This window comes from Emydura macquarii, unplaced genomic scaffold (genome assembly GCF_026122565.2).
Source record: "Emydura macquarii macquarii isolate MOO-44397 ecotype Brisbane River unplaced genomic scaffold, CSIRO-AGI_Emac_v2 contig_2676, whole genome shotgun sequence".
Classification (NCBI taxonomy): Eukaryota; Metazoa; Chordata; order Testudines; family Chelidae; genus Emydura; species Emydura macquarii.
In genome coordinates this window covers 32217276-32242979 of record NW_027132813.1, presented here as the reverse complement: position 1 = coordinate 32242979, position 25704 = coordinate 32217276, and the positions used below count along the sequence as shown (strand labels likewise).

At 41.0% G+C, this 25704-nt stretch overlaps 1 protein-coding gene across 3 annotated transcripts in view; it reads right to left on the bottom strand.

The window, feature by feature from the left end:
• Nucleotides 1-25704, bottom strand: part of SPTBN1 (spectrin beta, non-erythrocytic 1) — a 187995-nt gene that overhangs the window by 64729 nt on the left and 97562 nt on the right. For all 3 annotated transcript variants that reach the window (XM_067565154.1, XM_067565155.1, XM_067565156.1), the window contains 2 exons: nt 6807-6958; nt 1588-1761 (listed from right to left, as the gene is read on the bottom strand). In XM_067565154.1, coding sequence (XP_067421255.1) covers nt 1588-1761; nt 6807-6958 — 326 coding nt within the window. The remainder of the gene's footprint in view (nt 1-1587; nt 1762-6806; nt 6959-25704) is intronic.

Sequence of the window (25704 nt, the reverse complement as noted above, 5' to 3'; positions counted from 1 at the left end):
GTTTTACAATGCCTAGCACCTCATTCAGCTCCCACTGAAGTCAATAAAGACTCCCACTTACTTCAATGGAAGTTAGATCAGGCCCTTTCATATTGGAGGGGAGGGGGGAAACAAACCAACAATGAAGCTCAGTGCACTAGTTGAATTTATTATTACAGATTCCTAGAAAAGGGCCACCAGATTTTTTCTAAACAAGCCCTTCAGTTACATACAGAGTGTTCAGACACTAATCACTCACTCTACTACATTTGCATTTTTTATTTTCTTCCACAACTACTCCCTCAGGGCCAGCCTTGCTAACACTCGCACATCCAAAATGTCCAGTGACTTCAAGTGAAAGTTTTCAGTTTGCAAAGAACCTCACATGCCACATGCCTTTGTGTAGGAGTCCCTATATTTAAGCAGATTGAAAGCAAACAAAATATCTTCCATAAGTAGGATTTGAGGCTTGAATATAACACTTTCAGACAGGAATAGTCACATAAAATACAAGAAATAATTTTATTTCTCATCCAGCTATAGCATTACTTGTTATGTGCTGGAGGGACATCAGATGCACATGCAAGTACGGGCAACCCTGTAAAAGTATCTTATTATATTGTATTCATTTATCCTATGGGAAGTCAGTATAAAAATTCTTTGAAGCAAAGGACTTTGTATCAGGATAACTGTAGAACACGGAGAAATTTACCAATCGTTTTTTCCTTACATATAAGAAACAATTGGGAATACACTGTGACTGCCATAAAAGTTAATTGTTGGTTAGCTGTTAGTTCAGACCAGCTTAACAGTTAAAGAGAAATTTACATCTGAAAATTACATTCCACTCCACTGATATGGGAACTTTTCTCCCTCTTTTATTTCATACATATTCAAAGAACCAAAAATACTTCCACTCATTGTTTACACAGTTTTAAGTAAAGCCATAAAAGGCTAAAACATTAAGATTTTAAACACCACCACTGTGGCTGTCAAGAGGAGCAACGTAAGAGAAATACGTTTACATCAGGAGTAATCAATAGGCAGACCCTGGGCCAAATCCAGACTGCCAGATGCTTTTGAATAGACCCTGAAATCTTTTTGTTTACTTGTTATCATTATTATTGGAGTCTGGACCTTGACTATACCTTGACCAAGAAACCTAGAATTTAGCAAAAAATAATTGACTATCCCGATTTACAGTATGGGTTAAGACTAAACTGTGAAATCTTTATAAATCACTTGCAGTGATTTTAAGTGTTTATATATCAGATATTTAAATACTCTGATAATGAAAATAAAACAGAATTTATTTTGTTTTCTGAGCCTTGTATTTACTTGACTTTTAAAAATAGTATCTGAATTATAGAGCAGAAAAGCTAGGCTGACAATTCTCATTCACTTCCTCTATCGATCAGCAGTGCCACTCAGGCATCAAACATGCAAGCTGCTATTCAAATCATATCCTGCTGGGTACTAAGTAACCTCTGCTCCCCTTGATGTCAAGGTGACCCGATGGCACTTCGCTCTTCTCAGGAGGTCCCCAGTAACTTGGAGATTCAGGCTCACTAAGAATAAAGTTGTAGAACGCAAAAGTAATTCATTTACCTGGAATCTCAGAATAATGGTCCAAATAAGGCCAAGAGTCAGCCTGTGATTCCCATCCACAATATCATGGGATCCCATGTTTTCTAGATGTACTCTTTGTTCTTTCAGGAACTGGAGGGCTTTATCGACATTCTCCAAACAATGGATGCGCATCCTTCCTTTGGTTGGTTTGGGCTACAAGGCAAAACAAAGACGGAAAAAAGATATTACTGAAACCGCAAAAAGTGTTTCTCAACCACTCAGTATTATATGTATTTGCTCTCCGGATGGGATTTAACGCTGATGACAAAATCACAAACACAATTCATGATCTGTGGTCACAAACCATTTTAAGGACAGAGTCTCCTCTCAGGCTTTGATCCACATTAATCCCTTTCAATATGAGGCAAGTATTTCTTCCTTGAAAATACAGGTTTATTCACTTCTTTCTTTAAATTGTTTTCCTTGTAAAACTCACTTAAAAAAGGATAGTGTTACTGTGGTCATCTCTGGCTGAAACATGTGTTCAAGCCAGTCAGAAGACCAGTGCAGCCCCAACCAACCAATAATGTCCGCTAATGGAACGAGACAAACTGCCATTGGTCACTACACCCAGAGATGACTGAGGCTAATTTGGCTGATTTAATGAGTGAAAGTGAACACTTTCACTGAGAACTCGATCAGGCTTCTGATGAAAAAGTGAAGCAAATTTCATTCCACTTCTCAGTCAAAGCATTCTGCCACGCATCCTCCCTTAACCTTTTCACTCCACTACCTTCATTTGCTAGCTGAAAGACTAAAGATTTTGCTGGGGGTCTATTACATTACATTGTACTGACATGCCCCTTTCTCTAGCGCACATCCCAGATCTGATTTTAAAGTAATACTTGCCGCAGTGGGAAATATATTAAATAAGCAAGTACACCAATGTATGAACACAATAAAGAGAAATGGTTAGCTCCAGAGGACATCTCCCTCCAACATTTAACCCCTTTTAAAGGCAGCTCAGATTTAGCCCTGAAATAAACCAATGAGACACCATGAAAAGGAAATTTCACACTTCTGACCCCTTAAAATGATGTTATCAAAATAGCAGAATACATTTATTCCAATTGATTTCCTTAAAAGAAAAAAAGGAAGCCAGCAGCATGAAAGTAACAAGACCCTATGTCAATGAGTAAAACCATGAATGTAATAACATCACTTGAAAATCAGTTATAAAACAGAATAAAATTAAATAAACTTTGTTCTGTAGACAAATGTAACAACTGAGTATCTTGTTTAGTGCTCACTGAAGTATCTTTGAGGGTATTCAGCCAAAAAGCTAATCTACAGTTTTCTTTGTTTTATTCAGTGAATGTAATTGACTGGCTACTGAAATAGCTCAGGCAAAATCCTTTCTCCAGATTGTACTCAAGAGACAGAAGGTTTCAGTCACAGCTCTGTTATGTATCATAGGAACACTGGCCTGAACAACATTGTAATAAACATGAAATGCTTTGCTAGAAAGATACTCTTAAGGACACCAACGTGTCAGAAGTCACTGGTTTCACTTCAAATTTCTGTGACCACAAGTTCTCTCTTGGGGGCAAAGTGGCAGGGAGGCCTAAATCAGCATTAATTCTGACCCAGAGTGCAAATTTCCAGGGACCTGATTCTCAGTTATATGACAACTACTTTACACCACTCTGGCTGTGTAATGGGACCTCAAAGTGTGCATAATTTACATTTCCACCCCGAGGTTTCAACACACTGTCAGAGCAAGGCAAAAAGGCCTTAGTGTATGCAAGAATTAATCTCCAGACCTCACATTTACAGTTTACACAAAAAGCATACTGGTGCTACCTTGAAGATTTCGAATAGGTAATTAAGAACCTGATGCTATTCTAATTCAACTCAATAGGAGTCATACCATTTACCGAAATGGGAACAGGACTAGATTCTAATGTCTCAAGACAATTAGAGGGAAAATTAGTTGAAAATATCTTGTTTGGCTAATAGTGACAGAAATTCCTCAATCAAAACAACATACTCACTGATGGTATTTTATAGAACAAATTAATTAGTTCCTGAGATTTGTTTGTTCCCAAACTACACGAGCACATATCCCAAAAATAAGAATACAAGAAATATAACGTTCAAAGAAGGCAAATTATAGGCAAGACTTTCTGACCCATAAACACAAAGATTTCATGTGAAATAGAAGACATAATAAATCTGGAATTAGACCCAGAGAATCACTCAGATTAATTAAATGGACAAATTCCACAGTGCCTAACTGACCCCGATTGCACTTTTTGACTGGCAGGATTCAGCTCAGGGTTTCACTGAGTTCCAGCAGGAGCCAGGGTGCAGAAGAAGAAAGTGTCCATTATCTGTCATTCATCAGAGGGTATTTAGCTTCTTCAAACCTTTCCTTATCTTGTTTCATTTTATCAAGAACTATGTCCTGATCATGAACAAAAATTAAATTAGGAGCTTTTTAGAATTACTATTACTTTTTATTTGTTATTCACTGACAGTGCGCTCCGTGCTATCTGATATCATAGATCCGATATCCGATATCATAGATATCGGGACAATCTCTGCTCCAAAAAACTTACAATTTAGAGAGCAAACCTAGAAAGCCAGGACAGCTGGGATAACTAGAGACAGAAGCTACCTTTAGATATGTTATATTTAATTTTAAATGCAATTAGTATATTGGTTCAATAAAATATTTAACAATCTTACACTTATACAAATTCCTGCCCTCATCCTGCAACATGGAAGAATAGTCCAAAGGAAGAGCAGTCCTATGGTTGCACACTATCCTGGGACGCAGGAAAGCAGAGTTCAGTTCAGTGCCCTGCCAAAGACTTCCTGTGAGCCTTTGTGCAAGTCACGGAGGCCTAAATTTTCAAAAAGGTGTGGTGATTTTGGGTGCCCCAATCTTTGGACATCCAAATTTAAAATGTCACTAAAAAGGGCCTGATTTTCCAAAAATGCTGCTGACAATCCATCCTCTGAAAAACCTTTGAGGTGTCTCAAGTTGGGAACCGCAAAATTAAGGCACCCAAAATAACTTCAGTTATAACAACTCTTAATAATCAATGCATGCTATTTACCTAAAGGTCAAAAGCCCTGATCTATAATTCCTGGGATCACTCCGGTACCTTTTTTAAAGGCAGGTAGAATATTTACTTCTAATCTTCAATAGACATGATTTTCAGTCCCAGTTCTCAGTTTAAATCTTATTACATAAAGTCTTGAATATGCCAGGATTTTAGAAGCAACAAGCCAGCATGCCATAGTCCCACTGAGCAAAGTGGGAAAGAATCCAGTCAGGATGAAAAAACAATAGTAATTTTGGTTCCACATACCGTTAACCAGCTTCTCCCAAACAGACAAATAAAGCTAAGCATTGTATGCTGCATAAAACAGAATTTAGCTCAGTTTCTCCTCAATTAGATAACAGTTCAATAATTACTCATGATTTCTGAAAGTTCAAAGGTCAAGCCATTTAAGCAGATTTTCTATTGTGAATTCTGCTATGTATTCTACTAGAAAAGGGAAGATTTGAAGGAATTTAGATTTTCTTGATTATGTGCACAGTACATAACTGAAATATTTGACTAGATATATACTCAACTAACAAATCCACATTTCTTCCCAACCCATATTTCTCTGAAGCAATGTGGATTTGTTAATAAGTGAGCCACATAAGATGATCATAATAATATACTTTTCAATGTGCGTAACTGTCTCAAGGTTTCGTGAATTACCTTATCTATATCCATGTTTGTAGTGGAAGGCATGCTAGAATGTGCTGTTTAAGCAAAGGTTATTGTACTCACATTCTAATGCTGAGATAAGGCTAAAATAAGAAATTTGTAGTAGTGTTGCAAACCACTACTATGATATGTTCGTGGTGATGTAACCACAGATATAAAATTCTCACTAGGAGAATACTGCTGGCTTGGCTCCAATACTCCCAATATAACTGCAAATGTTCTATTCGAACACAACATCCATTTTTCAAACCTTGGTGTGAAAAAAAACCCCCCACACAGATTAAATTTGTATGGCTGGTCTGAATGTCCCATAGATAAAGTAACATGGGATACCACTCACTTCAGAGCAATTAATTAAACTGAAATGAAGAAGTGAAACTGCATTGAAGGGTTTTTCTGTCTTGATACCTGAAATAACAGTCTAAATTTTACAATAAGGACCAACTCTGATCTCAGTTATACCAGTGTAATTGAAAACAGTATTTGGTATAAGCACTGTTTGCAGAGAGTACATCAAACAGTAATATCACACTAAAAGAAATTATTCATCATAAAGGAATTTATTTTGAGCAAAATATAATACACACACACTAAGTGTATTTAACTTCTAATATAGAATATTGGGACAGTGCACTTATATGCATTTCAGAGTTCACTTAACCAGAACAACATTTGGCAATTCCTATATCACGTTTTACTGTACTAACACAACATTGTGGGGCATATGTCCAATTCACTATGCAGGGTGTTAACCCATGCGGTTTCCGTTAAATCAGACCCTTTGATGACACTTGATCACACAGTTGCAGCCTCATGTAGCCTTGGGTCACAGTTAAAGACCTGTATACTTTGATAAGATTGTTTTAAATTAGGTATTTAAGAGCAGGACCAGCATTTAATGATCTGTGTGGGAAAACTAGTACCCCATCATTCCCCAAAATACACTTCCAACAGTCATATAGCACCACTTCTTATCACTGGGGTTTTATTATACCCAGTCCCCAGGGTCAATATCTTCCCTCAGACATTCACACTTATCTCCTGTTGATGAGAAAGAGAACTGCTCACACATACCTGAGGAAAAAAATTTGACCCAGAGGATTCAAGTTCAGGTTGCATATACTCCTAATCAAAGACAGCTGAGCACCTTTCAGAGCCTTCATTTATCCCAATGGGAGTTGAGGCGGCTCAGTGCCTTCCTGGTGGGCACCTCACAGGATAGATGAGACTAACGGTTCTAACTCATACTGATGACAGTAGAAACGTCAGTGAGAACTAAATCAAGCCCTTTTTTATGTTAAATACAATTTTTAAAAAGTCACAGAAAGGGGTTTCTTAAAAATCTGGTGTGAAGTCCTGGCCCCACTGACATTAATGGGAATTTTGCCGCTGACTTCAATGGAGCCAGGATTTCACCCGTGGTTTTAATTAAGAGGTGACCAAAAAAAAAAAGATATAGACACTTACAAGTCTTTCTCCTGAAAGAACTTCCAGCAGTTTGATAAGCATCCGTCCATCACGAAGATCAGTGTATAAATCTGTAATTCTGCATGATACACGTGCCAAGTGTGAATTAACCCACTTTGTGAAAGTCTTCTTCTGAACTGCCTCACGTTCATCTAGGCAAAGAAATGATACAGGATTACTCTAAACTTATGCATAAACATGAGATGATGTTCAAACCTGTGTTCCAATATATTCAAATAAAGAGGCTTGCTAGTGTCTCCAGGAGTTATTTTAGCAATCAGGACAACATTTCACAGCAAATCCAACTTTCTTATTTTATAATATTTTCTGATCAAGTCAGGAGAATTGATTTCAATGGGAATTTTGCCTCAGCATTGTCTGAGAAGTAAATCTGGAGTATGGACTTCAGGATTTGGCATCAATACTCGTTTCTTAAAGTGGGAATAGGTGACCTGTAAAAGAATAACCTAGAGAGTGTCTATGAATTATCAAACTGCCATGTGGGTTTGTTAATCTTGGTTATCTTGCATCTTTGAGATAATGGGTCAATTTCTGCTCTTGTTTATGCTGGTGTAAATCCAGAGTAATTTTGTTAAAATCCATGGAGTTACTCAGGATTAACATTGGTGTGAGAGCAGAATTTGGTCTAATGCCTCTCATTTATTTTATTTCTTCCCCTTCATTATAGTATTTATTTTAGGATTCAAAGATTTAAAAAAATATTTATGTAAGAGCACAAGATGAATTGTTCCAAAACTGCAAGAGTGAAGTTGGCTTGGATTTACATAAAGCCATAGAAAAACAGATTCCTTCGGCATATGCATAACTGTTTATACTGATAACCATTGGCAAAAGTTTAGTTCATTTAATGTGTATGCTCACTACGGACTACGTTAATTCAGAAACACTTAAGAAGTAGTCTGCTGAATATCAAATGACTTTCAGCCAGAAAATGCTGCATCCCTTGGTCACTAAAGGCCTTAATTAACTTCAGTGGGCTCTGGATCAGGACCTTATTTATCAGACCTTACACAATGAAAAGAACCCCATTGATTTTACTGGATTCTGGAAGAGTGATAGGCACAACTTTTCAAACTTAGGTGTCGTAAGTTAGGTTCCTAAATCCATATTTAGGCACCCAAATAAGAGACCTCATTTCAAAGGCACTGAGCATCTGAAACTTTTATTGACTTCATTGGGATTTGGGGGTACTCAGCGCTTTTGGAAATCAGGCCCCTGTGATTTAGAAACCTAATTTTAGGCACCCATGTCTGAAAATTCTGGACACATTATTTTAGATATATGAAATGTTATTGGAGTTTAAGGGGGTTGAATTTTCATGCAGAACTGCATCTGTCCCATGTTTCCCATGCTCTTTGACCTTTTGGAATTTCTCAGCAGGCGCAATATGCTGTTTTCCTGCAGACAGTGCTTCTCTAGCATGGACAGGTGCATGAATCTGGCATATTCATAGCTAGATTTACTATCTTATCTGCTTGACTACGGGGACTGTAGAACAGGTGTGACCTTGGCAGCAATGGGATAGGTGAAAAGAGGAGAAGAAAACTGAAGCCGAGGGAGTAAGAATACAAAGTAAAAAAAATAAATAGTAATAGAGACAAGGAGATGGTGGTAAGAGAAGGAAACAGGAAGGAAGAATCTGAAAGGGAATATGAGAGGTATCAGCAGCTCAATGACAGTAGATATTTGTTTACTTATATTACCCCATCACTGCAATATCTCAGTGCCTTCCATATATTTCTGAATTTATTCTTGCAATACCCTGTGAGGGGGCTAATGCATTGGAACTAACTCTCAAAAGTGTTTTTGTTGTATTATACTAATAAGTTTTCAACAGCCTGACAACTCACAGTACAGTTTGCAGTAGTTCTCTCTCTTTCCAAAGTACACTGTTACTATGACATGCCAACGCAACAGGAAGTTAGCAGTAACTGAGGCTTGTTTTCTGAACCCTGATAATAACCAACCCTAGTTTATTGCATGCCACAGACCTTTACCCCACTGAGCTGGATTGTGTCGTAACTTTTCTCCACAAAATGCTCAATGCTTTGTGACCACATAGTACATTCCAATTATTATTACATCACCACAATGTCAGCAATACAAAGCCAAGATATATTTTGTTAATAAGCAGTGTGAACAGGAAGTGGGTCACTTCATTAGAAAGCACAGACTCTGTTCCCGCAATGCAATATTACAGAAACAAATATAGACAGTTAAAAGATACAGCCTCCTGTATCCAAACTGCTCTTCATCCCCAGCAGCATAACAGCAGTTTGTTTCGTCTTGAACCAAAGGAAAAAAACCTCATGGCTAATGGAAATACTAGTCTATTCAAATAGTAATTTAAACATACTCTCTACGAACCTAAAACATACTGTTCAGAATGATTTATAGTGAATTCCTTAGAACGCTTTATCTGCACAGTTGCATGTCTGCTAATTCATGCTTTAAGTCAAGAGCAATTTTTTTAACAAACGAGTCACCGAAAACAGTTAAAGTAATGGCAACATTTATTTATTAAAAAAATTCCAACAATTACCACTTCTACCTTCCCCATAATGCTTACATAAAAGCTCACTGTGATTCAGATGTGCCCAAGAACACTACATAATGTTTATTTATCTAACTACTGTAATTTCTAGATGGCAATGTAATATTAAGAGATGCCTATTATATTTAGATAGATATTATAAGTTTGAATTTTCAAAGCACTGTCACTTTAAGAAACTTGTGAAATCTAATTACTATGTTATCTGTAATGGAACTTATTAAACACATGATTATAAACCATTATCCAATCCTCCTTAGTGTGCAGATAAAAATATAAAGGGAGGCGAAAGCAATTCGTTGTTTTAGCAGGTGGGAATTGAGGGGTCAGACATATGGCCTAATCAGGGAAAAGTAAAACAGACTATGGATGTTATATGAAAAAATATGGTGATACATTTGGCCAGATACTAAGCTAGCATAAACCTGTGTTATTGTCAACCAAGCTACAGTAATTTACATCTACTGATGATCTAGCCCATTGTCTGGGGAAGAAAAATAGCAGTGTGGGTCAAACAACAATGTATTTTAGTTAATCCCCAGGAAGCCCCCTCTATTTCCTTAAGCAGTGACTCCCATCCTTTTCACATGGAGGCCCTACAACCTCTCTGACAGATCAGTGGCTAGCTGCTGCTCTCACACTGAGTTTCTCTTCCAGTCACATCCCAGTACAGTTGCTCCTTCTCTCCTTTTACCTAACCACTTTCTCCATCTTGTCCTTTGTGGTCTCCGTTATTTCCTTTGCACTGGTATGGTTTACTTCGTTTTCTGCTTCTTTATTTCCCCACCCTCTTTTGTCTTGTTTTCACTCCTCTTTGCTCAGCCTCCACCTCCTCTCCTCTCTCACTTGGCGGTTCACTCCTCCTATCCCCACTGTTTACACTAAGTTAAAGATAGAAATGGAGGCAATAAGAATTCTAGAGACACTGCACCCGTGACGTCTTCAGTCTTGAAATCTTTCTCTCTAATTTCCATGATCTAAGTTTTATGTCTGCCCGTTCCCTATACAGTCTAGTTATTTGTTTTAACCCAAATCTGTTGATTTTTGTTTTCCCCCATCTTTCTTTCTGCCCACTATGATCCAGCACTATGACTAGGGAAATGCACTTGCCATTGGAGAGGTCAAATAACTGGCTGGCCGAGTGCATCCTCTCACCTGCACTGGGAAAGCCCTGCTTGATAATAAATAGCCTGGCTCCTGCACAGCCTGGTGGTTCGTCCCTCACTACCAGCTCTTCAGGAGAGCTGACAAATAGCCTGTGAAAGATATCCAGGAATGCAGACCTGCAGCTCTTCCTGGACTCCCACTTTCCTCACCTACCCCAAAGCACTCTGTCTCTTTCAGGGGGTGCAGCTATGCTGGAAAAATTCAGCTCTGTAATTCTCCACTGATAGTAGCAAGAGTGCAAACACCAGAGTAGACAAGAGTGCAGGAGTTTTTACCACCATGTCAATTATACTGAATATAATATACATAATTTATGTTATTATATATCTATCTATCTATCTAACTGGAGAACAAGATTAAAGCTGTTGATAAGTTTATTTGAATGGGGTGTGGCAGTCTTAAAACCTCTACTGACTATTTCTGCTTGGCATTTCACAATGATGGTAGATTTTTGCAACTGATTTCACCACTACCTTCAAACTGATAAACTGCAAATACATTTTTGTGCAGGTCTTTTAGGTTAAACCATACACATAATTAAACATAGGCCATCAGTTTTATTTGGGTGTATATTTTAAGCCAGGAATTGCACCTACAGCTCAGAAAATACAACAAAACATGGAAAATAACTAATAGATACTATATTCATGTGTACTATTACACAAAGGCAAAGTATACTAATGGTGATACATATCAATAACTAATTAGGTGTATTTAATATCAATAGTGAGAAAGGAAGCACCATTTATAATCACTCACGCCTTTTAAGTTTATATTAAAAATGTGATACTGTTCATAAATATCCTTCATATCTTTAAAGAGACATTTTTAGATTTTGAAGAATCTAACTAAAACCAGAGGATATGGGTGGAGCTGCCAACATCTTGTAGTTTGTGAAAACATTTGTTTCCCTGGGGTAAAGACAAACGCGCATCATGCAAAACATGCACAGCAGGAAAACGGAAGTAGCTCTCAACAGCTGCATTGATAATGCAGACTCCAGCTTATCTTATGGCAACATAAGGAAGGAAATTTCCTTTGGTCAGAAACCCCCACTCCCCCAACAATACAATTAGCAGGGGGACTTGGAGTTCATTTTTAGTGCTTGTGATTTATTAGGGCTGACTTGGTTTAGTTGCTCAGTAAATAAACAGGAGTTAGGTAATAAACTTTCCTTGACAAAACGTTCTCCTTTTATAATTTAAGCAACATTCTGAAATAGTAAAGCTTTTAAAGCTGCCAAAGGAATTTGGATGCCCAATTCTCATTAAAATTAAAAAGAGAGACTGTAGGATTCTGGTTAAAGAACCAGGAACCAGATCTGCTGTCTATTACACCAGTGCCATTCTATTGAACTCAATGAACTCAAAGGGCTTGCACCAGTGTAATGAAGAATTTGGCTCAGGAGACGACGTGGGAAGTGCATGTACAAAAATCCAGCCAATGAACACAAACACACATAGCCCTCTCCTCAGTGTGCAGAATAGTGATATCACCACCATTCCTTTAGCATAAAGGCAATTAACTGTTGTAGCCGCAAAGGCTACCTGAACTGGCTGATCGTTTCTAAACTCAATTTAAAGATTGTTTGCCCGCTTCCACATTGACCAAACCTTGTTTTAAACAGATTGAGCCCAAACCTATTTAAAATGGGGTTTAAAACTTGTTCAGCAAACACTGTTCCCAGCCCAACACAAGCAATACTTTAGGCCCAATTTCTTAAAGGTATTTAAGCGCTGCTGCACTCAATGTTGCAGCACCTAACAGAGTTAGGATCCTAAAGCTCATTTTCAAAAGGGATTTAGGCACTTAGGAGCCAAAATCCCATTGACAGTTGATGCCTAAAACGTATAACCACCACTTGACTGGGAAATAGATGCTATACTGATCTGATGAACTGCGAAGGCAGGGTTCTAAAATTAGTGCAACTGATACAGAAAAAAAGACAAGGAAATTAAACCAGAAAAAGAAAACATGAAAGAAGCATTAAGTGTCTGATTAATAGTAGCTGCAGGGTGTTTAACCTTACAGTTTGGACTGGCAGTACAGTGGGAACATAATGTTCAGAGACAGGATTGAAGCGTCATCTCAAGTCATCTCATCTGCTGTGCCCAGGTAATGGGCAGTGTATTACATATGTTATACACAATCAGCTGTAGACCTGTGCAATACTTCAATCAGGGTGAAGGGAGGACATCTTTTCCTTCCTAACTGTAAATGCAACAGCTTCTTCATGTTTAAATATTTTTTTACAAGCTGAATATTATTTCTGTATCTTAAATATTTTTTTTACTGTACAGTAAAGAAATATACAGTATGCACTCCCCATCAAACTCTGCTAAAAACACTGCCTTGATAATCAAATATAGGCTTCTGGCTTTTGCTTACGATATTCAACATCCACAGCTTCCCAGAATTCTTAGAATCGTAAGAATTCAGGTCAACAGTGCAGAGAGGAAAACAAAACTTTCTTTCACAGGCCAATGGTCACTTTATTCTTGGATTTTCAGGATGCAGGATATCATTCTGGTCTAATGTTTTTACACAGATGCCAAGCTATGGAATTAAGCTGCCAATAATAGATGATTTCACAAATTCCAACCATTCCTGAAGCTCTTCCTATTAAGAAAGATGCCTGAGAAAACAACGATCGCTTATCTGGACAACAGTTACGATCTGTGAAGATTTTATTGTGAAGAAACATGAACATAGTCACTGTGTCAATCTACAGCTAATTGGTGAAATTTGGTGCTGCATCTCTAAGTGGCGCAGCCCAGAACTTGCAGCCCCAGTGGAGAAAGGGAATAACACAAAGTTAAGCCACCTTTGCACCTCCCAGTCCTGGGCTGCTTCGGGGGCCCTCTGTGCAATTTACACAGCCCTGAGGGCCAGTGCTGCTCACTAAGCCATAGTACTGCCGAGAATCTCCGCAGCACTGTTGAGGCCCTGCCCTGCAACGTATCTGTGAAGGGATCCTTGTGGAAGTCTTATGCCTGACTTCCAGAGTGCCTGCCTGTGTAATCCTCCTAAAGCTAGAACTGGGGATTTTAGGGTGCCTTTCTGAGGCCACAACGGGGGCAGACTGGAGGTGAGGCTCTCACCAAGTATCAGCAGCAGGAGGTACTATACAATAATTCTAAGCTGGAACTAATAAATTGTGTCCTTCAGGCAGCCACGAGTACAAACCTGTGCAGAGCAGCCCCACAGCAGAGGGAACTTATTCAGGAAACAAAAGCCCTCACTTTGATCTTGGCACTTGGAAAAGTGCACAATCCCCTAAGTGAACTTGGCTAGATTCCTGTTGGTGCTGGTAGTGGCAGACAGGACAAGGACAGGGTTCAGTCTCCTTCCCCGCCCCCTTGAGGGAGACAGGAGGAAGCTGTTAGTTTTATTGCATTTATTCCTGGCCCTAGTGTGCAATGTATGATGTGGTGGGGTGTGGTAGAAGAGACTGTGCTGTTCTGCTCATGCACTTATACAAGGGCCAGGGACAATCAGGAGTTCTGGATTGTAAACTCCTCCAGGCTGATACTGTCTTTTTAAGGCTCGCTAAGCCCCAAGCTCACTGCAGTGCTATACAGATAAATATGATTGCTATTAAAAGCACAGAGAGAACAAAACTCATGCATAGTCCGTAACAATGTCACTACTCTAAATCATAAAAGTAACTCAAACTAAAATGAAGTGTGTTATGCTAACAAAGACCCTAATTTAAAATAGTTGGAACCCACGAAAAGGAGGAAAAAGTCATCAAGTGGGAATAGGATTACTAGACACTATTAGAAAAATGTCACTATTATGAACACAAAAAACCAGAGCTTCTCCTAACGTTATTGCTTTCTAAAGCTGTAAACATTTTCCCCTTTAAAAATAAGGCAAATAAAACTGGACAGCGAAGTTTCTTTTCTTCTAGCACTGCACTGGTTTTCCATCTGCTGACAAGGTGTTGGTACTAAAAATATGAACTTAAAAGTGTAAAAAAAGGCATTTTACTAGGAAGCCAAAATCCCCAATAAAGACACATGGAAGCTACAAAATAAAAATGAAATGTGAAGAAAGTCAAAGTGAGCAGTCCAAGGCTGAGACCATCATTTCATGTGTGCGCCATATTTAATAATGCTGGGTGAACGTCTAAAATAATGGTCATCTGCTTTATTTCTACTTCCGTCTCTCTGGTAGTTTAACACAGCAAAGTGGCTCCAACTGATGTTTTCAATGTGAAACTAGTACACTCATGATTATTTTATTATACAAAATAGACCAGAGATGAATTTGTTACATTGGATTAACTCCACTGAAAACAACGGTGTTCTAACCAGGGTTTTACATGCATGTGCTCAAACTTCACCCGCTAAAGATAAAAAAGTTAAGAAATAATTCTGCTCATGTTGTGTTTGGCCACTGACTTCCATTCTGAGCAGGATCAAGCCCCTATTTTACCACAATGGATTAAATGTTCTAAAATTTCAAAACAAGGCTATATATTTCACAATCCTTCCTCATTTACTGGGAAGCAGCAGATGTATTTTAAGTCCTATAACACAACACGAATATTATAAACAGTACATCATGTATAGAGTTTGCCTAAAACATCTAAAAATGAGAAAAGGAGAACAAGGCTGCACAATGCAATCATGATAAAAAAAAAGTTCTGGTATTTTCTCTTTGATGTTGCCCATACGATAAAAGGTTGCATAAAACAATGCTGACTACTCAGCCAAGTAGTACAGAGGTTTTGGAAGGCAGGTACTTTCACTGTCTATTTCTGCATAGGGTTGATAGCTGGTGGGTGCCATAATATAAAAATATTCCTTGAGAAAGTTGAGAAAGGCAGCGTACTATGTACTAGAATGACTGTCGATCTTGACAATCACATACCAATAAATGTAACATAAAAACCATCTGGGGTTAAAAGATTAAACAGAGAGAAAATCTCAGCCTATTTTTATTCAGAAGAGGACAAATCACACAGCAGGTTTACGAGAGGAATATGCTTTGAATTAGCCTCACTAGACGAGTTTAAATTATATGAATCAGATGTTTAACCATACTTCTGTAATATGGGAACCCATAGTTTATATTATTTTGTACAAATTTAAGAACATATATTGAAATCTAACTGTTATAATGGAGAATTAAAATCATTTAACACCTTAGGTGACACTCCTGCAAATGTCTATACCTGTGTTCAGCTTTAAGTATGTAAGCTGTCCCGTTGATTTCAATGAGACTACTCACACGATTGAAGTTAAGCACGGGCACAAGCATTTGCAGGAATGAGACCTAGTCACATTTCTTCCTAGCTCCAGAAATTATATCCTGAAAAAAATACTATCAAGACATGTAAGTGAGCAGCCTGAATAGAACTGACAAATAGCCTGAAGAGAATAATAAAGGAGCTACTGTACAGTATATAGTTCAGATAGACATGCATGTTCTAACAGAATATCTTAGTGCTGTTAAAATACACAAATTCAGCACAACCAATTTGGTCCTCAGTGTTTAAATCTCTTGAAAAAAAAATGCAATCAAGTAAGAGACATCGCCTTATTAAAAGGGATCTGGAAAAAGAATGGACTTGTCCCAAGACATTGTCTATGAAACTCCCACAAAAGAACAATGAAAATGACCAAGGTCACAATAGTGTTCTGAACTACACACAGCCCTGTCTGGTCTTTGCAACTTCCTCCAAACATATGCTTTACTGGCACAATGCAGGAAAGTGCCAAAAAAGGTTTTTCAAAAAAATCTTTTCCCCATGCGCTAGATGGTTAAAGGCTGTCAGTAGGGGCTAGTTCTGTGAACTAGTGCTAGTTCTGTGAACAACCTAGGTAGGCAGCTGATGTGGCTCTATTTCCCCTCCTGTTTAGCAAACCAAAGAGAGTGAATGTGTTTTTAAGATAAAACTATTTCTCTGTGTTGTTTGGAGAAGGGAAGATAAGAGGTTTGAATTTTGGAGGGTTTTTGGGAGGGTGGCCGGATGGAAGGGGGAATTATTTATGACCTCCTCTCCATGACACTTCTTTTCCTTCGCTCTTCCTCACTTCTCACTCAGGTGCAGTACTGTTGGTTCTGGTTCCCCACTCAGTCCTTATCTTAATGATGAACTCAGGGCTCAGAGGCAACTAACTGCCCATTTCTATGATTCAGCTGTGTGCACATAATGGTGCACAATTGGGGTGCCATCTTTCTAAATGCTGGTAACCGGACCCCACCTAGCCCCCACCCCTGCCGCACCTCTTCCCCCCAAACCTCCCCCCCGGATTGTCTCAAAGAGCTTGCCTTCAGATTGGAGGTGGCCTCCAGCTGAGCAGGGGCCGATGCAGGTTAATCACCCGGTGCCTCCGCTGACCCCGCGGCAACTTTTGGGTGCCTTTTAGGGTTCCCAGGACCTGAAAACCAGATACCTGGCAACCCTAAATGGCACCCTGACACAGAAGTGAAAAACCTGGATGGGTGGCAACCCTACCCTATTCCCTTCTCTTTCCCCTGCTCCATCCCCCATCCTCTGCCTCTCCCTGCCCTATCCCTTCGTCTCCCCACTGTCCCCCGCCCCAGTCCCATGCCCCCATCCTCTATCCCTTTCTCTTCCCTCTGCCCCGTCCCCTCCCCCTTCCTATCTCTGCCCCATCTTTTTTCCTCTCCTCACTGTCCCCTGCCCAATCCCGCTGCCCCATTCCTTTCGACTGACCTGTTCCATCCCCCTTCCTTCCTCACTGCCTCTTCCCACCCACCCCCTTGCCCTGCCATAGACACCCACCATTGTACAGAAATAGGACCCAGCAGATGGAGACAAGAATAGTGACAGGCAGTAGGACCCAGGAGGCAGTATCCCCGAGCTGCCGGCATCAGCTGGGGAGAACAGAGGAGTGGGGTGGCCCAGCACGGGAAAGACAGAGCCTACCTCCCTCCCTCACGACAGGCTGTGCAGAGTACGTCCTGTTCAGCACTCGCAGAAATCGGGAGTGGGGGGACAATGCCCCCTCAAGCTATGCCTATTGCTGGTGCCAGTTGATGACTTGGTGCCTCACCCTGCCCGTGGCAACCAGACACTACCAGGTTCCCTTTTCGACCGGACTTTCTGATCGAAAACCGAACACCTGGCAACCCTAGTGCACAAGGGAACCTGGGGCACTCCTCGTCCTGGAGCACCAATATGGTACATGTCAAAATGCACTGGAATATGGACAACTGTCCACTGTGATTATACTTTAGAGTAGAGAAAGGAAGTAGGTAGGAGTGTTGTGACTCAGTGCAGCCGCATGTTCACCATTAAGGCCGGGAAGTGGGCACCCTGCCATGATAGACAGAAGCTCACACTCCATCCATCATGAATGCATTTAATCCTCTGGAAATATAAAATCTAGGAGTTAAGTTTATAATAGTTTGTGGTTAAATTATATATTTTTACTATTAGATGAAATATTTTAAATCAACAAACATATATTTAAATAACCACTGTGTCAACTGGGGATTAATAGAATTTTCAGTTTAATAGGCTGATTTCATAACCTTGCTCAAGATTTGTTCAGTTAATTCTGTTTCCATGGTCACAGAATAATTTTCCTCTGATGATTACAGGGTATATTGTATATGGAGATATACTGTTCCGTAGAGTAAGATTGCCAAATAAAAGCAGTAAAAAACTGGTAATATTGCTGGATATCAGCATGTGCTATGGTTTTGATCTAAAATGGCCCCTAAGATGTCCCTTGATTAAAGGACAATGAATATTGGCAATAAAAATTGTCTAGGTTACAGCAAAAATGATTTGAACTAGTTGAAGGAATCTATGGATAATTTAGAACATGAGGCTATTTCTAAAAAGAGATTTAAAAAAACCCAGTTACTCACCATTCATCACTGTTGTTCTTCGAGATCTGTTGCTCATGTCCATTCCAAGTAAGTGTACGTGCTGCATGCACAGTCGTCGGAAAGTTTTTCCCTAGTGGTACCTGTTGGGTCAGTGTAGGTCATGCCTCCACGGTACCATATATAGGGACATGTCATTTCAACGCCTCTTTGGTTCTGTCTTGTTGGCTGGCTCTGACAGAGGGAAAGGTGGGTGCATTTTGGAATGGACATGAGCAACACATCTCGAAGAACAACATTTATGAAAGCTAAATAACTGTTTTTTCTTCTTCGAGTGCTTACTCATGTTGATTCCTAGTGACTCCCAAGCTGACCGTAGGAGGAGGGGTCGAAGCTCACGGAATCGCTGATTGAAGCACTGCTCTGCCGAATGCTGCATCGCCCCTGGCTTGTTGGGTGATGGCATAATGTGAGGTGAACATGTGGATTGATTACCATGCCTCAGCCCTGCAGATCTCCTGTGTAGGGACACTTGCCAGGAATACTGCTGAGGAGGCCTGCACCCTTGAGGAGCATGCTGTCAGTGCCGAGGCTGGTACCTTTGCCAGGTCATAGCAAGTCCTGATGCAGGACATGATCCATGATGAAATCCTCTGGAACAACACCGGAAAACACTTCATCCTGTCTGCTACTGCGACAAAGAGCTAGTTTAATTTGCAAAATGATCTTGTCCTTTGGATGTAGAAAGCCAGTGCCCACATGACATCTAGGGAATGGAGACTTCGTTCCCTGGTATTGGCATGCTGCTTAGGAAAGAATACAGGAAGATGTCCTGGCTTATATGAATGTCATATGAATTTCATATGGGATACCACCTTAGGGAGGAGGGCCAGGTGCAGTTGCAAATGGATCTTGTCTTATGGAACACCGTGTATGGGGAGTTTGGATGTCAGAGCCTTGAGCTCCGACACCCTCCTATTTGAGATTATTGCAACCAGGAATGCCACGTTCCATAAGAGATACAGGAACGAGCATCTTGCTAAGGGCTCGAAGGGAGGCCCCATTAGCCTAGAGAGCATCTGTTAAAGTCCCATGCTGGTATTGGACGGTGAGCTTGGGGATACAGCTTGTCCAGGCCCTTGAGAAAGCAGGTCCCTATTGCATTAGCAAAGGCTGATCGACCATCCACCCTAGGATGGAATGCGGAGATCACCGTTAGGTACACCCTTATGGAGGACACTGCTAGGCCTACTTGCTTCAAGCGCAGCAGGTAGTTCAGAATGAAGGGTAGTGCTGCTTGCAAAGGACGCCCTTCTGCACTGCCCAAATGGAAAACCTTTTCCACTTGGCTAAGTATGTAGGCCTGGTGGACAGTTTCCTGCTGCCGAGGAGGACCTCTCTTACAGTCTGAGCATGACGACTCCATGGGATTTAGCCATGAAGCTTCCATGCCATGAGGTGGAGAGACTCAAGCTTGGGATGCTGGAGGCGGCTGCAGTCCTGAGTGATTAGGTCCGGCACCGAAGGCAGGGTGATCGAAGTGACTACTGACAGCTCCAGTAGCGTCATACCAACGCTCTCAGGGCCAGGCTGGGGCTATCAGTATGACGGACCTGGTTCTGTCTCCTGATCCTGAGCAGGACCTTGTGAACGAGCAGGAAAGGTGTAAAGCAGGTGGCCCTTCCAAGGAAGGAGGAACACATCCTCGATCAACCCCAGGCTGTGGATCAGGAAAGAACAAAACGGTTGAGTATCGTTGCAAAGAGATCTACTTGGGGAACTCCCCACTTCTGGGCGATGCTGTTCACCACGTCTGGGCAAACAGACTACTGGTGGCCATGGAAGGCTCAGCTGAGATGGTCCGCCAGCTCGTTCTGGTGTATGCAGAAATCCCACAGCTTGAGGGCTTCTTGAAACAGGGAAGAAGAGCGAGCGCCACCCGTCTATGTTTATATAAAACATTGCTGTTGCATTGTCCATCATGACTGATTTATATCTCCTTTGCAGTTGGGACTGGAAGGTTTAGCATGCTAGGCAAACCGCTTTCAGCTCCCTGACATTTATGTGGAGTAATAGCTATGCTTGAGATCAGAGGCCTTGCATACTGAGAGTTCCTAGATGTCCTACCCCAATGCTGATCCATCCGTGACCAGACATAGTGACAGCTGAGGTCTGGAGAAAGGTACTCCCTTACATACTGACTGAGGGTTGAGCACCACAAAAGAGACTTGATGACTTGAGGGGGAGGCGAAACTACCTTGTCTAGTTTGTCTCTGTTTGGCCAGTAAGCTGATGCCAGGCAAGCCTGGAGAGGTCTGAGCCTCAGCCTTGCGTGTTGGACCACATACGTTCAGGCCATATGAGCTTCAGGCTGCTCTGCGCCATCGTGGTGAGGCAATGTCTGAAGTCCTCTATAATGGAGCAAATGGTCTGGAAGAGAGACTCTGGCAGAAGTGCCTTTGCCTGGACCGAGTCTAGGACCACTCCTATAAACTCTATTCTTTGGGGACAAGATCAATTTGCGTATGTTTACCTGTAGACTCAGTCTGCTGAAAGTTGATGGGATCAGGTTGACGTGCCTCTCCCTGATCCCTGGAGCAGTCCTTGACAAGGCAGTTGTCTAGATAAGGGAACACTTGTCCCTGTCGTCTCCTTAGGAATGCTGTGACAACCACCATACATTTGGTGAACACTCGAGGGGCCGCTGACAGGCTGAAGGGGAGGACTGTGAACTGATAATATGCGTGGTTTACTATAAACTTGAGGAACCTTCTGTGGGATGGGACTATTGATGTATGAAAATACGAGTCCTTCAAGTCGAGGGCGGCATACCAGTCCCCCAGATCCAGTGAGGGAATGATAGCAGCCAAGGAGACCATGCGGAACTTCAGCTTCTTCATGAATCTGTTTAGGTGTTGCAGATCGAGCATAGGTCTGAGACCCCCTTTGGCATTAGAAATATCAGGAGTAAAACCCCTTTTCCCTTAGTTCCTAAGGAACCTCCTCTACTGCTCATGAGAGGGGTCCCTGAAGAGGGATGGGGAAGGGGGTGGAAGGAAGGGGAGGTATAGAATTGGAGAGAATACCCCAATTCTACCGTGCGTAGACCCCATCTGTTATCTGAGACCATGCACAACAGAAATGGGATGAACAGTTCAGGAAGCAAGGAGAAGGATCCAGGATCTGGTCTGGTGTGCCTGCCTCAGGCACACCTCCAAAATGCTTGCTTGGAGCTGGAAGACTGTCCCGCTGAGCCTTGGCCTTGGTTGGACAGGGGTTGCGGTGACCTATGCTTGTTATTTCTGCCTCGCTTCCTACAGTAGTCCTGCCTAGGCTGTGCCAGGTAAAACTGCTGAGCAGGCTATGGCTTAAAATGCTTCCTTTGTGTGGATGGCGTATGAAGCCCTAAGAATTTCAGTGTTGCCCTTGAATTCTTTAGGCTGTGGAGTTTGGAGTCTGTCTGCTCCGAAAATAACCCTGAACCCTCAAAGGGCAAGTCCTGAATAGTCTGTTGGACCTCTGGAGGGAGGCCCGACACCTACAGCCATGAGCTCCTTCTCACGGCAATCACGGAAGACATGGTTCACAGGGCTGAGTCTGCCGTCTCCAGAGCAGCCTGCAACAAAATCCTTGCCACTGCCTTTCCCTCTTCAACAACCACTCCAAATTCCGATCTTGAGTCAGCCAGAAGCAGCTCCTTGAATTGTCATAGTCTGCCATGAATTAAAATTATATCGGCTCAGAATCACCTGTTGGGTTGTGATGTGAAGCTGGAGTGCCCCCATGAAATACACCTTCCTAACAAAGAGAGCCAGCTTCTTCGAGACCTTGGATTTGGGCGTTGGGCCTTGCAACCCTTGTCTCTCTTTCTCGTTTACCATCAATACCACCAATGACCTTGGCTGCGGGTGGCTAAAGACTATCTGGTAATGGAGTTTATAAACATCACAGGTTGAAAAGCTCCACCTCAAAGAACTCACTTAAGGAAAGCAGTCATCTGTGAGAATGACAACTCCAGTTCAAATTACAGAAGCATGCTGAATTGTACTTCAAATTGTACTTAGGCACAATATCTAATAATACCCTGTGCATCCCCACTGAAGTTGATAAAATTGGTCATACTGTACCATGCATAGTCCCATTGAACTCATGGGACTAAAGTCAGGAATGTGCTTAAGTACCTTGCTGAACTGGGTCCTTAATGCACGTAGATACAGACATACAAAATAAAAGAAAAAACAACCAATATAGTAGCTGAAAAACTAGAAAATCTAACAGGCTGACAGACTTCCCAAGCTGTGACAATGCACTTACAGACATATGTTTTCAAATGTGTATACGTGTGTTCTATGTACACTCAACAGATGATGCACACCCACAAATCAGGGATTTTCATGTGCACATACCTATGAGCTCGTGTAAGCCTACTTCAAGTACATATGCAGCTCAGGCGTGTGAAAAATGCTGTGTATATACTATTGAAAAACTTGTCCAGAGTGACCCGCCACAGCTGCTGGGAAAGTGTAGTTCAAACTTGGCAACAGCAGCTAAACCAGAAATGAGGGTTTATTTATGTAAATCAGAGAACAAAAGCCATTATGGTATTAAGTAATTCACACAGAGACATACTAAAACTATGCTAACTAACGTTTACAGTCAAGCACATTATGAAATTCAGAGGAGATAAGGATGAAAGGCAGTCCTTTACCTTCAATAGTGTTATTTTACTCACCGTCATCCAAATTCTGCAGTGTGAAAGTGGCATTTCACCACAGGTAGATTTTGGTCTTAAAGGCAGCATAGCCAGCATGGAAAGAATCCCCAACATACTATGCTTCCTCCCTGCTAGGGAGGCATAGCCAGGGGAAATAGGGCATGGCCAAAACTTCCTTATACCCCAAGTAATTACCATCAAGCCCTCTGGGGCCACTGGCTGCTGCTATTATTTAGAGCAGACTTCAGGCAACGAAGGATCACTGCAGCGCACCACTGTCCCTGGAGAGTGGGAATGCATAGGTTACCGTAGTGTACCACTCTTGAGCTGGGCTGTGCACTCGTCAACCAGAGACAAGGATTTGCTGCCAGTTGTCAGCACAACAAAGCAGCTAAGGACAAAATTCCACTTCTAACCAAAGCTGGCCAAACTTTTTGAATTAAACGATTTTGGGGGGGGGGGGGGATGGCCTTTTTTCTAATATGAATGTTTAAGAAAAATTGTCCATTTAAAAAAAAAATTGTTTTCATGGATTTATTTCCCCCCCTCTTTTTTTCTTCCTCTCCCTTTTTGAAAATCAAAATATCTAGCTTTTATTATTGTTCAGCTATTTTCTGCCTTAAAATTTGAAAGAAAAACAGAAGAGAAAGCTATTCTTGGAAGTGCAACAAGGGACATGTTAAATCAACACTTTTAAATGGCCTTTTAAAGACTATTTTCTAAATTCATGTGCCAAATCCTAGCTGCCTGATTTTCAGAAGAATTGAGTACCCACAGCTCCCATTGATAAAACAACAACTTTGCATATGTGTAAATAACTATATATGCCTCAAGACAATTTAGAACCAGACCCCATAAGCCCAATTCTTCCCTCACACACACACACACAATGCAAATCAGGAATTGTTCAACTGCAGTAAATACTTACATCAATATAAAACATACGTAACTGAAGCAGGTCCAACATGTTACTGTTGAGCCTATGGGGCCAAATTCTGGCTTGTTTTACACCCTGTGCATCCCCACTGAAGTTGATAAAACTGCAAAGAATTTGACTCAATACAATGTAGCTGGGTTCCACATGTTATTTTTAATTACACGGATGCCCAGACTCTCCTGAGAATAATTTCCAAAAACTCTCCCAAAGTGGAGCAACTTTTTATAGCCTTGTTATAAACCCCCCAGCTAAGGATTTATATAATAGAAATGTTATGAAAGTCCCATCAGGCACCACTAAATATATGAAAAAGTTATTTTAGTAGTAATACACAAGTCACAGTTTATTTAAGGGAGAAACACGCCACACTTTCCATTTCACAGTCCATGTCTCACAATGTGAACTCTTATAATAATAACCTAAGTGAAAACTGTGGTCAACCACGCCCAGATACATCTAGAATATAATCTGGTATTAGAGGCTACTGGATTATCATCACACCTGCGAAAATGGCAAGATTCCAAAAAGATACTTGCGTAACAACAAGGGACCCGCTTGGAGATGATGCTACAGCTGCTCAAAGAGTACTTTTTCCCTGTTAAAAGCAAAATAAAATTCCTCTTTTGGAGGAGGCAATGTGCATGGAGAGCAATGTACATCTGTCACACAAATCCAGAATAAGTGAAGCACATAGGGGGTTAATGGGATGAAATTCAGCACACAGAGCAGAGCACAGTCCCCATGTCCACCGCTGGAATAACAGCTGTAGTCCATTCAGGTCGCTTATGTGTGGTATTAAAGCCACTGGATTCATTTAAGCAACTTTCTGATGGCCCCTCTCCTGGCTCATTGCTCCCCTTTGCAATTCTGCAGTGGTGCCTGTGGAACTGGCATGGAGACCACCTCTACAGGCACCCTCTTCATAGCCACTCCACTGGTGACTCACTCTAAGCAGCCTCACCAGGGTGTTTAGTTGATGCAGGGGTTCATGCTCAAGATGAATGTCCTTCGTTCTAAAGAACCCGAGATACTTAAAACCAAAAGCAGCCTAAACCAACATTATCAGTTTCTCTGATAAGTAATTACAGTTTACAGGTAAAAAATTCAACATGAAACTAACATCTGGAATTCTTGAGACACCTCCCTTATTTACTCATAGTTTGATTTAACTGCCATACCATAATGAGTGCTACTCATGTTAAACGGCAGCCAAAGGGCAGTCACATGTGCAGTTACAATGCAATCACTTTCGTTATAATAGCAGACAAACAATCTAAAAAGCTGAAAAATGTACACACCCTGAAAAATAATGTCTTCACCATTAACAGAATACTCTAGTTTCCCTGGAAATTATCATTGTTACTGAAAGATATTGACTTAGAGACAAAAACAACTATTCTCCCAACTACAAGCAGAGTTTTCTACAGGTAAGAGGACTCTTATGTGCAGCCAAAATAAGAACAACCGTGGACATGTTGTCACTTCCCTTTTTTTCCTGGAATTGAATCATGCTCAAATCATACTTAACAGCTGGCAGCATTATCAGCACAAAAGGGACAGAGCAGGCTGTCATATTTTAGGGGAAAAGAACCCAACATGTGATATTAATGCAAAGAAGTTGTAACCAAAGAAGGATAGTAGTGGGAGAAGCGCAGACAGGCAGGCCTGAATGGCAGAGAAAAACTGTGGGCCAGAT